General features: G+C 37.2%; 1 protein-coding gene across 3 annotated transcripts in view; it reads left to right on the top strand.

Annotated features, from left to right (window-relative positions):
- The window catches only part of LPCAT1 (lysophosphatidylcholine acyltransferase 1), a 65,072-nt gene that overhangs the window by 12,645 nt on the left and 37,656 nt on the right, over window positions 1-14,771 (top strand). For all 3 annotated transcript variants that reach the window (XM_065629520.1, XM_065629522.1, XM_065629521.1), the window contains exons 4-7: window positions 3,310-3,422; window positions 4,962-5,022; window positions 7,490-7,548; window positions 13,037-13,071. In XM_065629520.1, coding sequence (XP_065485592.1) covers window positions 3,310-3,422; window positions 4,962-5,022; window positions 7,490-7,548; window positions 13,037-13,071 — 268 coding nt within the window. The remainder of the gene's footprint in view (window positions 1-3,309; window positions 3,423-4,961; window positions 5,023-7,489; window positions 7,549-13,036; window positions 13,072-14,771) is intronic.

Genomic DNA, 14,771 nt, shown 5'->3' with positions numbered 1-14,771 from the left:
ACCAACTTGAATGCCGACATCCTATGCTATGTTGGCATGGTAGCCTGCCTTGAGTACACAACCGAGCTCCTGAATGCTGAGAAGCATCTTGAAGTTACTGCCAAACTTATTCATTTCATCCTCTCCTTTAAAAAAAACTTCCATTTAAAAATTCAATGTTTCCTTCTGGCTGTGGGCATCCAGATGGTCCTGCAATATTTCAGTCCTCACAGGAGCTCTCTTGGAGAGACTTAAAATAGTTGCACTGTCACCTGTGTGTTACAGCTTTTATTGTTTGGGTTGGAATCCTAGTTGGATTGGTTTTTTTCACCCTAAATTCAGTAACAGTTACTTCTCATTTAAACTGCTGCTGGAATGCATAAACCACCATTACTTTTCTTTTTAAGCATCCTAGTTAATAGCATTTATGAAAGTTAGAAACGATAGTATATAGGAAACTTGCAAACCAACACAACTGCCTTCATAAAATACTTTTTAGACTGGCAGCAGAAAGCTAAAACATAGAGCCATGCCCTTATACAGGTACCGCAGGTGTGAGAGCAAACAGCAATCTTTGTGATATGAAAAGGGTCTTTGTCCTTCAAGAAGCCCTTCAAGGAAATAGATCACACTTTGAAAGACCAATCTAAATACCATGGAATTTACTGTTAAAGCTAAAGAGAACACTGATTATTTACCTCCCATTCCTGACCTCTCCTTGTCCTACAGACTGCATGTTTCCTGCCTTTCCCTTTGGAAATGGGGAGAACTTTCCTGTTAACACTGCCTCTGTACCTGGGATACTTGTTACCTGTTCTGTCAGGTGGTCCATCTGCCAAGCGTTTAGTCAAACTCAGATAAGTTGTTCTAGACACCTATTCAGCTTTAGTGATTGGTTGAGGCTTGGGGCAAAAAATTGTGTATTTCTATGTGTAATTGTTTCTCTCATAGAATACTACCACTAACTTTACAAGTCTCACAGAGTGCCATGGCTGCAGTTAATTAAAGCAATACTGAATTTTTGCAGGCTGTCTTAAAAAAGGCTGTTTTGTGCTAGAACAGCTTTCTGTTGGTTGGCATATCTGTGGCATTCTGACTGCCCTGAAGGGTGAAGGTTGTGATGCATTACTGGCAGAACTGTTTAAATTGCAGGCACCTGCCTAAGAGGGTGGAGTACAGCATGTGTCACCTGTCTTCAGTACTGCTTGTAATGAGCAGAAATTGGAGGTGAGAGTGACTACATCAAGTAGGACTGACAGTGCTAGAGCAAAAGCTGGAATAATGATACTGGCAAGGTCAATTTTGTGAATTGAGAGATCGTCTGCGATTGCCCACTAAAATTTATGATTTAAGCATGGTTTTAATCAAATGAGAGGAGATGGGCAAGTACATCTATCAGCATCTCTGAATACTTGAGCTGTGGTCTGCGCTACCTGGTTACAATTGGTCTTGGAGAGTTAAGCTGATGAGCAGAGAGGGTTAAGACTATGTTCTGTTAATTAAGCATATTGCACAGTTCTGCTTATTTCTTTTAGTTGCTCAGTATGCCAGTGTCTGAAGCATTTTAATGAATGCCGCTTATTGTTCCTGCCCTGACTTTGCTCTAGTCCTGCCTATTCCTTGACTCATATATAATACTACCTTACAGTACTGTTTCCAGGCTTCCCTGTGTTTCAACTTGACTTCTGACCGCAGTCTCATCTTGCCCACCTATTTGGTATGTTTCTCAGCTTCACTTTACAGACCTTTGGCCCTGCTCCTGGCTATTTCTTACTCAGATCAACTTGACACAGCCTTTGAATTTTCAGATTCCTCTCTGTTTACTGAGCATCAAAATATATGGTCAAAGTAAAGGTCTGTGTAGCCTTGTGCTCTGTTTTCAAAAGTGGTTATGAAAAGAGTGTATGAGGAAAGGCAAGTATAGAGCTAGTCTTCCCTTAGTATATACTTTCGGCTTTTTACTGATGACTAAGAATTTCAATTTCACTTAAATTGTTGAACTTAGCCACTAAGTGCCTGGTAGTTGGCATCATACAGGATCTTAAGTTGCTGTTTAATGTTAAAACAAGAATTCCGTCAGCTTTTTAGTCTGATCTCTAAGAAGTAAGACTTAATGTGATCACCCTGCCTATTAGGATAATGTTTGATGTGATGGTGTCACACGTACTTGAAAGAAATCTGATGGTTTAAAAGATATTAAGTTCTGCAAATTGCATGAAAATAGTGTCAGAACCACAAGAAAAGAAATGAACTTACCTTGCAGCCTGTTCTGTATCATAATTCAACAGGCAGGACAAATCCATAGGAAACCAAGCTTTCAGTTGTCGCTGTTCTTTTTCAGCATACCATATTTTATTTTATATTTGTATTTTAGGTGTATAGAATAGCTAATGATTTAGTGACTCTCAAACCTTCAAATAAGATTACAAGATGCAAAAATAATAAAACGGTGTTTGAAGACAACCTGCTTAAATAAAAGCACGAAGTAGTATATTTGAAGATGCTTCTTTTGTGCTTTTTGACACTGCAAAAGAGTTATGTATACTACTTGTTATTTTGTAAGTATTTTGGGCCTCAGTTTTCTTGTGACACACGTGCATGGAGAGGACATTGTGGTTTGATTTCTGATTCTTGCTCATGCGCATTTTGTGTCTGGCTCTGTAGAAGAGGTTTCCCACTGAGTCAGGAAGAGTGGGCCTGATATCTAATTCATCTAGGATGAGGAACAGGCAAACAGGTGACAGCTCAGAAAATAAGCATTGTTGTTTTTTTGAGGGTGCTGATTCCCCAGAAAAGATAACGTAATCAGTGTATGGAATATCTTTGGTGTACCTTCAGTGAAGCAAGCCAAGCTGTCATAGAAGGGAAAAGCTCTAAAGACAGTGGCTGTTTGACCCACAGGTTGTCTTTGGAAGTACTTGCATAGGGAGATTCCTGCCACTTTGCTGAGGTGGGGGTGGCTGTAGATTTTGTGATTTTTGTGGTAGGAGGAAATGGCTTATAGTCACCTGCAGCTGCTTTGTCACAGAAAACTATGCATAATATGTACGATCATGTTTTAAATTATCTGTGATGTATGTATATTGGTCTATTAAAAATTTAACAAGTACAAAGTACCAAAATTGTGAAAATGGTTTTCCTCACAGAAATTCATTAAAATATTTCAATAAAACTGCAATAATTCAGCTGAGTATTTGAGTGTGCAGTGTAATATAGTGAAGTAGTTATGTACTTGTACCAAAATTTTTGTCCAGAGGACTATAAGAGGTGGGGGGAATATTTTATAAACAAAGGGGAAATAAAGGCTGCTTTGTTTTCCTTCCTCTTCAGCTCTAATCAAATACATCCGGCCAGTATTTGTATCTCGGTCAGACCAGGATTCTCGCAAGAAAACTGTTGAAGAGATAAAGAGACGTGCTCAGTCTGATGGTAAATGGCCACAGGTACTGTATACTACTACTGTTTGACAGACGGTATTAGGTATTTCCAGACTTTGGATATGCAGATTGCTTTTTTCATTTTTGGATACTTTACATCGCTTGTGGAGGATGGGATTTCCCACTCCCCCTTCTTTCTGGAAGATATAAGCTAATTTTATTTGTACAGAACACTAGCTTTTCATTGCAGTGTGTTTCAAGGGGAGACTGGGTAAGTATATGGGAAGACAACTCTGTTAAGTGATACCAAATGGACAGACCACAGCAGATTTAGAGGGTCATCTAAGAAGAAAATAACCAGGTGCTCAGTAGATTGCCTGGGGGAGTATTGTGTGTTCTTGCCCTTCTCAAGATATGGGCATGCTGTCATTGTTGGAGATGCAATACTGGCCAAGGCAGCCCAAGCAATACAAATGTTCTAATATCCAGAGTACACCTCTGTTGGACCGCACAATGAAGACGTTGCTAAAATATGTGATTCAGGGTTTTTTCTGCACCTGAAATGTGACTATTTGTAATGTGTCCTGGAAGAGAGTAGTGGGAAGGAGGAGATAACTACCTAAGGTCTCAAATTTCTAGTGGCATGTGATAATTTTGAAAATTTGAAGCATTTTTGTGAATTTTTGAGATTAAGATACAGTATGTCTTTCATGGCATTGTTACTACTGCAGTGGCTACATTCATATGCTGGACTACAGAAGCATTATAAGCAATAAACAATTACAAACAATCACATCGTGACTTTCATCAATAGCTTTTGAAGCACTTTAAAAAGTAAATATTCTTACTTACAGATGAAGAAACTGAGTTGTAGAGCTGAGTGATTTCCAGAATGTCTAGCAAGCTAGTACCAGAGTGGGCAGTAGAACTAATAATGTTAATTCTAGTCCATTGCTTTGTCCCCGTATGATATGTATTTATTTCCTTTAAATATCTTGTTTTGTAACTGAACAACATTTCAGCACTTCTTGTCTTTATGCTGTCTGCAACTTTTTTTTTTTTTTTTTTTTTTTTAACAATCTAACCTCTAGCTCTCAATTCAGGTCAGCTTGACCATTTTTTGCCTTGTTAGAATTCTGGTTAGATATTTTCAGCCTCTGTCTTTCTGAAATCTGTGCACATGTCAAGTAATAAATGCAAAAAGAAAATCAGTCTTCCTTAGCCTGTAAGCAGGTAGCTTGGGATCAGGAATTTTGTTTTGGTGCAAAACAGAGCATGATATTTTTACCAGCACCAAAACCTTTTGTGAAAATTCTCTCGTACTCACAAGTGTTTCTGGTCACTGTCAATGTTCCAGTCAAGTAGAATTATTACTGGAGGTCAAGAAAGAGGCAGATTCACATAAAAGAAAAAAATGTTTACTATTAAGACAGAACTTTACTTGACTTCTTTATTGAGCACTTTTTTTATTCTAACTGAACTGGTTTTCCATGAAAACTTTATTTACTGTAATCAGTTAATGTTAGCTTTGAAAAGATGTGTTTATAAATAAATCAACATTGAAATATTTCTTAAAAGTAATTATTTTTTTTTTTTTACTTCAAGATTATGATATTCCCAGAGGGCACTTGCACAAACCGATCCTGTCTAATTACATTCAAGCCTGGTAGGTATGATGCTCATTTCTCTCTTCTTTACCGAATGTTCTTGTATCTTCATTTTCTGAAATACCACTTGCATTGTAATTTACTTGCTGTTGCAGAAGTTAAAAATCTTGCAGCAGGGTGGAATTAGAACAGAATTTTTCCTATGCTATGAAAGGATTGTAGTTCCACTGTTAAGCAAAACATTTTAGATAATTCAGATTTTTTTGTGGCTTCTGAGATGCCTATGAGCTGGGAGACTTTTGTTTCTTACTGATTTTTTTTGTTTGTGGTTGGGTTTTTTTCTTGCCCCCTCCAACTCTATTTTGAGTCTGTCATGTAGCCTTTAGATACACTATAAAGCTTAAGAGGCAACAGTGTGTATCTATTTCAGGCTGCTGCAGCATTTGTTGCTGTATGTGGTTGATTCCTTTCCAGCTCTTCTGTGGAGTTGCATTCTGGTGAAGATGGCACAGGAATCTTCCCAGTATAGCACTGTTACAGAGGCTGTCATTTTTTACAATACTTTTTTTTTTTAACATTCACATTCAAAGCTCTTTTCAGTTAGTATCGCTCTTGCAGCCTATCAGATTAGAGGGTATAACACTGAACGTTGTTGCAGCTTTAAACTGCAGTTACAATAGGAAGAAATGCCAACACTGCAGTGAACCACCGAAGTTCAATGTAAACTTGCCTTTAAGATGTAGGTAGGGAGATGGCGAATGAGGAGGCTGCAGTGAGTGAGGCAGTTGTGAACGTGTTTTTTGACTCTTCCTAGGTTTCTGTCTACTTCATCATGTTCTGGTCTTACTGCGTATCTTACCTTGTGTTGCTTACAACTTACATATTGCTATTAAAATATCATGCAATGAGTCAGCATTGTGATTCCTTGCACTGATTTATTTGATTGAAGGAATCTCAGTATTGTCTCCTGAGCAAACATTCAAAAAGCTTTTCTTCCTTCTCAGCTCTTACCTTTTTAGATGAATGAGTGGTGGTTAGGAGAACATCCACTTCTTTCGCTCTTTACTCTCCTTTTTGCTCTCTCTCCACCTGAATCCTGGCCATGCCCTGAAAACCAGCCTGAATCCTTCATTAAAGCCCTGGTTTCCTGCCCTCTCTCTGTGCCGTAGACATTCCAGGCACCATGTACTTTCAGCCTCAAATCCGCACTCTTTCTTCCTCTCCTCTGGTCTACTACATACTGTTGTCTGCCTCTTGCCTGTCTCACTTTTCCTACTGGAACCTGCTTCCAGCCTCCCAGAAATCCTTTGCCTCAAAATTCATCACTTACATGAAATGACTCCAGGTGTCAGTTCAAGTAACTGCTTTCAGGATGCCTTTCTCTGTTCTACCCATGTGGCCTACACTCCTTGCTCTTATTGCACAGTTTTTTAGTTTTGTGTTTGTACAGACTAGTCATAGGGCAAGGTAGTCTAGTGTTGTTTAAATAATAGGTGGTGTCATCTACCACTCAGATTTTGTCATCTTTGGATTCTTTCAAAAGTTGCTTAGGCTGTTGTTCTTGGAGACTGAATAGAAAGTACCACTGGGCCAAGAACCAAATTTCTGTAGGATCCCATTCATACAACCTTAGTTTAAAGATGTTTATACTCCATTAACAATTACTTCTGGGCAATTATTCTGGAAAGCAAATGTAATGCTACGAATACCATATACTTTCATCGTTCATTCTTAATTTTAATCAAAATTTTAGGCAGAACTTAGTAAATTGCTGTAAATAACGTATTTTGAGTGAAGCTGTCTTTATTAATTGTTTATATGAGAAAAAGATGTTAGAGAAATGTTGAGCAAGATAGTTGTAATGCTTACCCAATCTTTCTGCTAGAAACCAAGAAAATGATTAGCAAGTGGCACTTAGAGATCTTGTGCTGCTTATTTATCAGAATTGTAATTCTCGTGTAGAATGAAGCAATAATTCTGTACAATAGCTCCACTTCAATGATTTCTAACTAAAAGATTTTCCATAGCTACAGGATAGAAGTTACATTAATTCTGTTATTTCAGGTATGATAAATTTCCTATAAATCAATGTTGCTCAGCTAAAAATAGAAAGCTTCTTTTGCATAAGAAAGCTTAGATTCTTCACCAAAAGATACTGCTGACCACAGGGAATATGTTAATTTAACTATCTAGCACATACTCATATTTTTTTAATCATTTATCAAGCTGAATTTGGTACTGGGCATTGACTTGTGTACATGACAATTTATCTAAATGGCTGAGGATAATTTAGAGAACGTAAGCAAGCATTCTTATCTGCTGAAAAGGCAGGTATACATTGTCATTCTCCAGTACATGCTGTTTAGATTACTTTTGAAGACTACTTTTGGGTTATTGTTTTTTCACTATGGACTGATTCCTATGCACATCAACCCATTCACTGTATATTTTTTTAATTTGCTGCAATAAATTTCATCTGTACTAAAACGTACTATAAAGTGATTATGTGTCGCATGTGCCTTCTAGGAGCATTTATTCCTGGAGTTCCTGTACAGCCGGTCGTTTTACGTTATCCAAACAAACTGGTAAGTTCAGCTTTCAGGGTAGTTGGAAATATGGGGCATTTTCCGCATTGGCACTTCTGTAATCTTTTCAGTTAATTAGGTTTAGAAATTTGGGAAGCGTTAATAAGTGCTGTTTGGCCACATATGTATTCCTTAAGCCTCTAGCGATATATATAGTCTCAACTGAGACAGTTTAAATGTTTCTACTTTTATTAGGTTACTCCTTTAAGACATTGCTCTGAAAGTTATTCAGGTTGTTACAAGAAGTACTATACAAATGAGTGTTGAAGTACTATACAAATGGTTGTTACAAGAAGTACTATACACATGTCAATTTCTGCCTAGGATCTGTGTTCCCAGGTGCTCCCTGTTACAGCAGTGTGTGCTGGAGGGTTTTCTTAATGTCATATATTGCTGGAAGATGCTTCTGCACCTCCTGACTGTGAGGGTGTTAGTCACAAATTAATGCAACTAGCTAAATAATAATAGAATAATGTGTTGAGGAACTTGGCACCTTTATGAGTTGTGGTCTTGTCTGTGTTTTACATTCAGTGTGCACTTCGCAAGGCAATGCTAGACACTAGGTAATTTGGAGTAGTCCTTCAGTATAAATTGGATTCAGGTAAAATGCAAATTATAGTGTTTATTTAAAATATCTAGAACAATTTTTACAAATGCTTGTAAAAATATGGGCAAACAATTTAAAACAATGCTGACTTCACTCACTTAGAAAAGGAAGTGGAGAAGAGGGATTGATTTCTTTTTTTTTTTTTTTTTTAAATCAGTTTACCTCATGCAGATACTTTCTTGGCCTACTGCAGCTAGAATCCTGTCTGTCTGCATTCCTCGGTTAATTAGAAGATGCTTCCTAGTGAACTTTGCTAGCTTTTATACTTGAAGCTTCTTTTTGAGCCCTCTGGGACTGTTTTCAGTTCCAGTCTGTCCCCTTCTAAAATAGAAGTTATTTAGGGGAGGGTGGGAGGACTGTCAGAAGTAAAATAAGGTCTACCTTTCCTCTTTGCTGATACATGTCACATCAGATGACCTCGTGTCATCTCTCTTTGACGAGCCCATTAAAAACCTTTTGATCGAAGAAAGGATTTCATTTCCTCTTGGTACCTGAGTGGTTATGTATTGTAAGTTTCCATCCATTGTTCTTTCTATCCGTTTACGGGCTGATATACAACATATGATTGATTAAGAAAAATAAAAGGACCTAAACAAAGTTAATATACATAGTTCACCATTTGCTCTTGACTGAGACATGGTGTGGTGACAGTCAACTGGTTTGCAATAACAAACCCAAAAATTGTCTTTGCGGATGCTGTGACAAGTATAGCAGCCTGTTATGCTCGCATAGTATTAAGTGCATTGTAGCAGGTTGCCTGGGAATTTTCATTACATAATTGTTTTATTTTCAGGAAGAAAGATTCTTTTCTAAAAATATTCTTTAACTTTTATTGCACTGCCAGTCTGAATTGCAAATATGCACATGCCTTATGTCATACTTAATATACCTTGTTACTTTTGGTTAATATTAAGCTTATTTATAACAATATAAAGCTATCAAATGTTAATTTGCAAATATCTTCAAAAATCCATTTTCATACTGAAATGTCCATATTGCCTGTAGTACATAATATGCAATGTTTGTAAACTAATATTTTCTTAATACTCTATTAAAAGAAATTGTGGGGTTTTTACATTGAAGTAAATCAATATAAATTTGAATGAAATTTTTCATATTTCTTATATTATTGCAAAATGTCAAAAAAGAAACTGAAAATATTTATATAGCTATCCATCAGAGTTGGCCTGAATCTGTGTATAGAACTTTTTCCTACTACTTCTGATTGCTGTAAAACACTGAGGTTTTGGTGCCTGAGTTATTTAACCTCCTAAGGTCTACTTTCACTAAGTATCAATGGAGGGACGGTGGGGGTAATTGCTATTTCTGTTTGATTTTTAGATTAGCTTGGGTGCTGCAGAAAAGTTGCAGCAAAGTTGGAATAAGGAGAAAGGGAAATGTGATGTGATACATGAAGATGAGGTTTATTTGGGGTTAGGATGCAGTTAAGAGTTAGGTAGCAAGTAAGAACAACAGAGAGAACATTGTTTTTCATACAATATGACAGCATTTCTAGCAAACTTTGTCTCTGGTTTCCTATTTGTTGTATTATTTGACCACTGCATACTGTAATTTTAGGTTTAGAAAGGAATTTCTTATTAAGATCTTTGTTTAGGCAGTGTATTCCAGAAATGCATTGTGTGCAGTCGCCCCACTGCTTTTAGCTTGAACTACCTGCTCTGATCTACCTTCAGAGCTCTGAGTTCCACAGTACAGATGAGAACAGTCTTGGACTTGAGCCCACCTGGCTGAGAGAGGCTTTTTGAGGTCAGAGCCTGAGGTGAAGGTAGTGGGTGTGTGCACTCTTACATGTTTCTTTCCTTGTACTCTATTCAAGAACCAGGTAAAGTACTGCTGTTCTGCAGTGGACTAAAACATGTGGCAACAGTGATGATTTAAATTCAGTTATTTTCTAGCAAATAAATCTAGTTCTGGTTGTGCAAAGAACTCCCTTTCTAGTCAGGGTTTTCTGCTGAATACCTTTCATCTTCAGGCTTGTGATTGTTTGCAGTAGACGATGCCTCTGGTCCTGTATCAATGTTTCTTTAGGAGTAGTATGTTAGCATGTTGCTCCTCTTGATGCATGAGCAGAAAGAAATTGGAAGGCTTAAAATGTTGTTTAGACCTGAAATTCAACATTTGCTTCTGTTCCTCTAGTTTCGTAGTATTTTGCCTATTGGATGCTTAACAGCTATTACCTATATTCTAATTAAAATAAATGCTCTAACGTCTCCATCTATAGGTTCTACAGCAATCCTTTTTGCAATTCATTTTTACACTCACTTTCTTTGCATATACAGCTTTCCCTTCATTCAAGTTTTCTATCAGGGTGCCAGTAATTATGAAACACTATATACCTGCTGAAATACCACAGAGCTATTTTAAATGTATTATTATGTCCAAGTGTCTTCCACGGGTAACTGTGCTATTTGATAAGAGGTTCGGCAGTGTCTCTTGTGCAGCTTTGGTGTATCAGAGTTGACTGAGCATGTGAAAATACGGCGAATCTGCTGTTTGAAGCTTGACATGATTCTCAATATCTTCTTGTGCAGGCTCTTCTTATTATATGGGAGATGTACTTCCACACAATTCAAAGGCTTCATTATCTAGATACAAGAGTTTCAAAGTGTATTCAGAATGCTATCAAAGTGAATGTTGATAGCTATGATAAATATAAAAGGTATCTAAACTAGATGTGGAAAATACCACTTCCTGTCTTCTGCTTGCTGTTCTTATCATAAAAATATTGGTAATGCTGGCAAGAGTCTCCTACAAAATACGTCTGCTTCTTGCAGACCAGAATCTTGTTTTCCACTACGTAACATTTATAGCCATCATCCTGCTGCATCCAGGTGTTCTGCAAGAGCAAAAGCATGCATGTTTGCTGTGACATTCACATTGGGAATTTTTCACAGGATTGTTGAGAGATACGTGGTTTATTTGAGTTTGTTGTGCCAGCTAGCTAGCACAATGGCTGTTTTCTGAAAATACCTATTTGCAATTCAGTGATCCATTGCCCAGGCAAGGTACCTTTATAGAGCTACCTTTTTTCTTTGTCTCCTTCTGCACCGTTGCAATTGAAAGAGCTGAGTTGGACATGTGTAGTGCTGTGTATTCTTGTTCTGTATGGCAGGTCTAGTATCTGATTAGAGAAACTATCAGCTGTCTACATTGCTATGGTCAGGGTTTGTAAGTGGAAGTTCCTTGTGGAAAAAACAAACCCCATAATGTGTTTACTTGCAGTATTATCAGAGACATCAAAATTGCCAGAAATAGTTTAACAGTAAAACTATAGATATTAAAGTTCTACAAGCTCACTACATAGAAAATCCTATTTTTGTGCACGTATGCTGAATTTTAGAGATAGAATTGTTCTTTATCATATTTTGTTTTATTTAAAATAACTGTTGGAAGTCAAGATTTAAATTTATAGTAGTCCATCAAGATATATTGACCTTATTCCAAGCTGTTGATCTATCGCATTAGTCACATTTTTCACCTTTTATGGGTGTGTTCCTTTCTTTTCACTTGTGACAGCCTTTTGCTCTAAATGGTAATTACAATGTGAGTTTGATCTGACTTTTTTCAAGATCATGGAACATGTGATCACATAACCTCTATAAATGGGTTTGGATGGTAGCATGAAACTGAACTGAGGCATTTTCAGTAGGTTGATAGGGATACCTTTCTGATCTGGTTTTTTAGAAACCTGAATTTACTGAGTCCTCTTGTCTTTCCATTAATGACTTGTATATTTTTCCCAGTTGGTCAGAACAGTAGCTTGGAACTAATTTTCAGGTTTTCAGATTCGTACTGCTATGCTTAGATCTCGTCTCCAAGTATTGCAGGTTTTTTCCTATGCTGTTTCTTAGTCTTATAGTTAAAATGTGGTGACCTTTACCATCATATTCCTTCTTGTTACCTGTTATATATTCCTTTCCAGGTTTCTGTTCCCTTTTTGCTTATTTGCATCTTGTTCACTTGTTTCACTACTATTTGTCCTCAGTGTTTTACACACTGTTTATCTTGGTCATCTGTAAGTACTGCTGGTCTTGCCCAAGAGTAAATTGGTGGGTTTAGATGTCTTACCCTGTTTCCCTGAAAATACGTCAGGGTCTTATATTAATTTTTGCTCTAAAACTTATTACTTTTTTACATGTATAGCTACCTGGACACTATTTAAATTGACTTTTTTTATGAACTGTAACTAGAGCTTGTTTTTGCAGTAGGGAGCATCCTCAAAAATCCTGGAACATCGTGCTAGGGCTTATTTTCAGGGTAGGTCTTACTTTCAGGGAAACAGGGTATAACGTACCTGTTGATATTTGGATCAGGCAGGTGGATGTATGCTGTCTGTGAGTAAAGGCAATGGGAAAAATACTGTTTGAGGTAAGACATAAGGTCTTGTTCTGCTGCTTCATGTCAGTTGAGCAGACTTCCCTTTGGTCATCTCTACAGGTCCCAAACCCTTCAGAAGAGTTAGTGTTCATTTCTATTGCTGGGAGGTCCAAGTAAAGTGAACACTTGAGTGACACCCTGTCAAGCAGGGTGGGTTAGGAAAATACATGTGGACTGTGCATATCAAGGAACATCAGCTTAAAGTAAATAACTTTATTTTCCAAGGCTAACAGCATTTGAAGAATCCCTGGATCTTTAAGTGTTTTCTGAATATAGATATTATGCGTTTAAGGGATGGGTTACTGCATATTTCCTAGCTATGTGAAAGATGGGCTGATTCATCTTGGGGCTAAGTACTTCTACGAAGAGTGCATTGAAGTTTCCATGAAAACATTTTAGTCATATGTCAGCAGTTATACTATCTATAATGTAACAAGTTTAAAGTACAATAACTAATTGCAACTGTCATGCTTCTTTTCTTAGGATACAATCACATGGACATGGCAAGGGCCAGGAGCGTAAGTTTTATGTTTTATTGCTTGTATCATGATTGCTTTCCTTCATTAGTTTCCATTTACATAACTTACAGGCATATGTTGTCAAGTAGTATTTGCTGGTTATCAGATTATTCTTTGGGGTGGATTTGTGTCTTTTATCTGTTACTCCCCAATTATGATAATACTCAGTTAGAGAAATCCAGGTGTAAACAGTGTACTTCTGCTATGATTTCAGTGGTTTGCAGAATGGATTTTAGGTTTTTATTTCAAATTTTATCGGGGTGTGTGTGTGTGTATTTTTGTATATATACGTTTTAGCCTGGTATCTGAAGTAAAACAAATTGCTTCTGCTCTGCATTTTTTTTTTTATTGCCTGCAAATCAATTTGCTCTGTTTCTGTATAAAAGCTGTATGGCTATTGTTTGAAGTTGGTCTAGTCCCATGGAAACTGTCAACCCACTCAGGGAGTTTGGAGATACCATTTCCATTATCTTGCCTAACTTCTATTTTTTTTAAACAATACGTTATTCTAGAGGTTCCTTAGCAAATTCATGTAATGTAACATACTAAATGAAGCAGGTTTTGATTGTTTAAATTTTTTAGCATTATTTTCGTATTGGGATTGGAGTAGAATTTCTAAAATGTTTAGATGAAGATCAAAACAAGAAGTTTTGAACCCTAGGTAATGGGAAGTGAGATCCTATGGTTAATGGCTTGCCATTAACGTCTTCCTTGGGAGCTGTTGTTTTGAATGTCCCACCTGAGATACTATATTTTAGTACTAGCGAAGCAACCATTGGGATTAGCCAAGACTCAGGTGATTTAGAATTCTGTCAATTAATTTTGCACCTTCAAATGGACTGGGAACCAGGTCCAATTAAGGACATGTCTAGATTTGGAGACTTGATTACTTTTAAAGGTTCAGCTTTCAATTAAATCATCACATTGGAGGTAGATGAATCCATGATGGTGTCTAAAGGAAGCAGGTACTGCAGCATTTACTGCATGCAGGGATTTCTGTGCTCTCCTTGTGAGCTCCTACCTTGTCCCTTGCATTTGCACTGCAGTTCATCTAGCACATTAACTCAGCCAGGGTGGAGCAGGGTGAGTAGCTTACTTCCAGCTTAGTGTCCTACCTGAGGAGTCAAGAACATCTAGAAGGAGGGAGAAGAGGGAAGGAACTTGCAGGTGTATTGCCTCAAATCACTCTAACGGGTACAAAACCCATATTCAGAAGTGCTGACCTCTGCTGATAAAGTAAATTAAATTAAAACTGAATCAGAATCTGAGGCAGCATTTGATGTTATGCAAATCCACCAGGTCAGTTTAAATTACAGCTTTACTTAATTGGGATTAATTCTCCTGAGTGACCTAAAATGTATTTCTGATGTCTTAGCAGAAAGTACTGTTAAGACTGATAGTCTTCACTTTCTCAGCAACTGTCTCTCTTCTTCTGTCATAGTGTTAGCCAAAACTTAATCTGGAAATGCTACTGTGTTCAGGTGTATTCTGTTTGTTCAACATTGATGTAGCCTTTAAAATGAGTTGAAAACTTGTCACATGGAAACTATACACGTTCTTCCACTTACGGAAAGTAATGTTTTTACTAGTTTGACAGTATTCAGAGCGTATCAACTGATTCTACCTTGAAGACAGAGATTGAGTATAGCATACAACTTAAATTTTCTCTACATCTAACTTGAGTTAGATACAGGTTCTAC

The sequence above is a fragment of the Caloenas nicobarica genome, chromosome 2, assembly GCF_036013445.1.
Source record: "Caloenas nicobarica isolate bCalNic1 chromosome 2, bCalNic1.hap1, whole genome shotgun sequence".
NCBI classification, from domain to species: Eukaryota; Metazoa; Chordata; class Aves; order Columbiformes; family Columbidae; genus Caloenas; species Caloenas nicobarica.
Note: the sequence above shows the minus strand (reverse complement) of the source record. Positions and strands in the feature narration are given on the sequence as shown.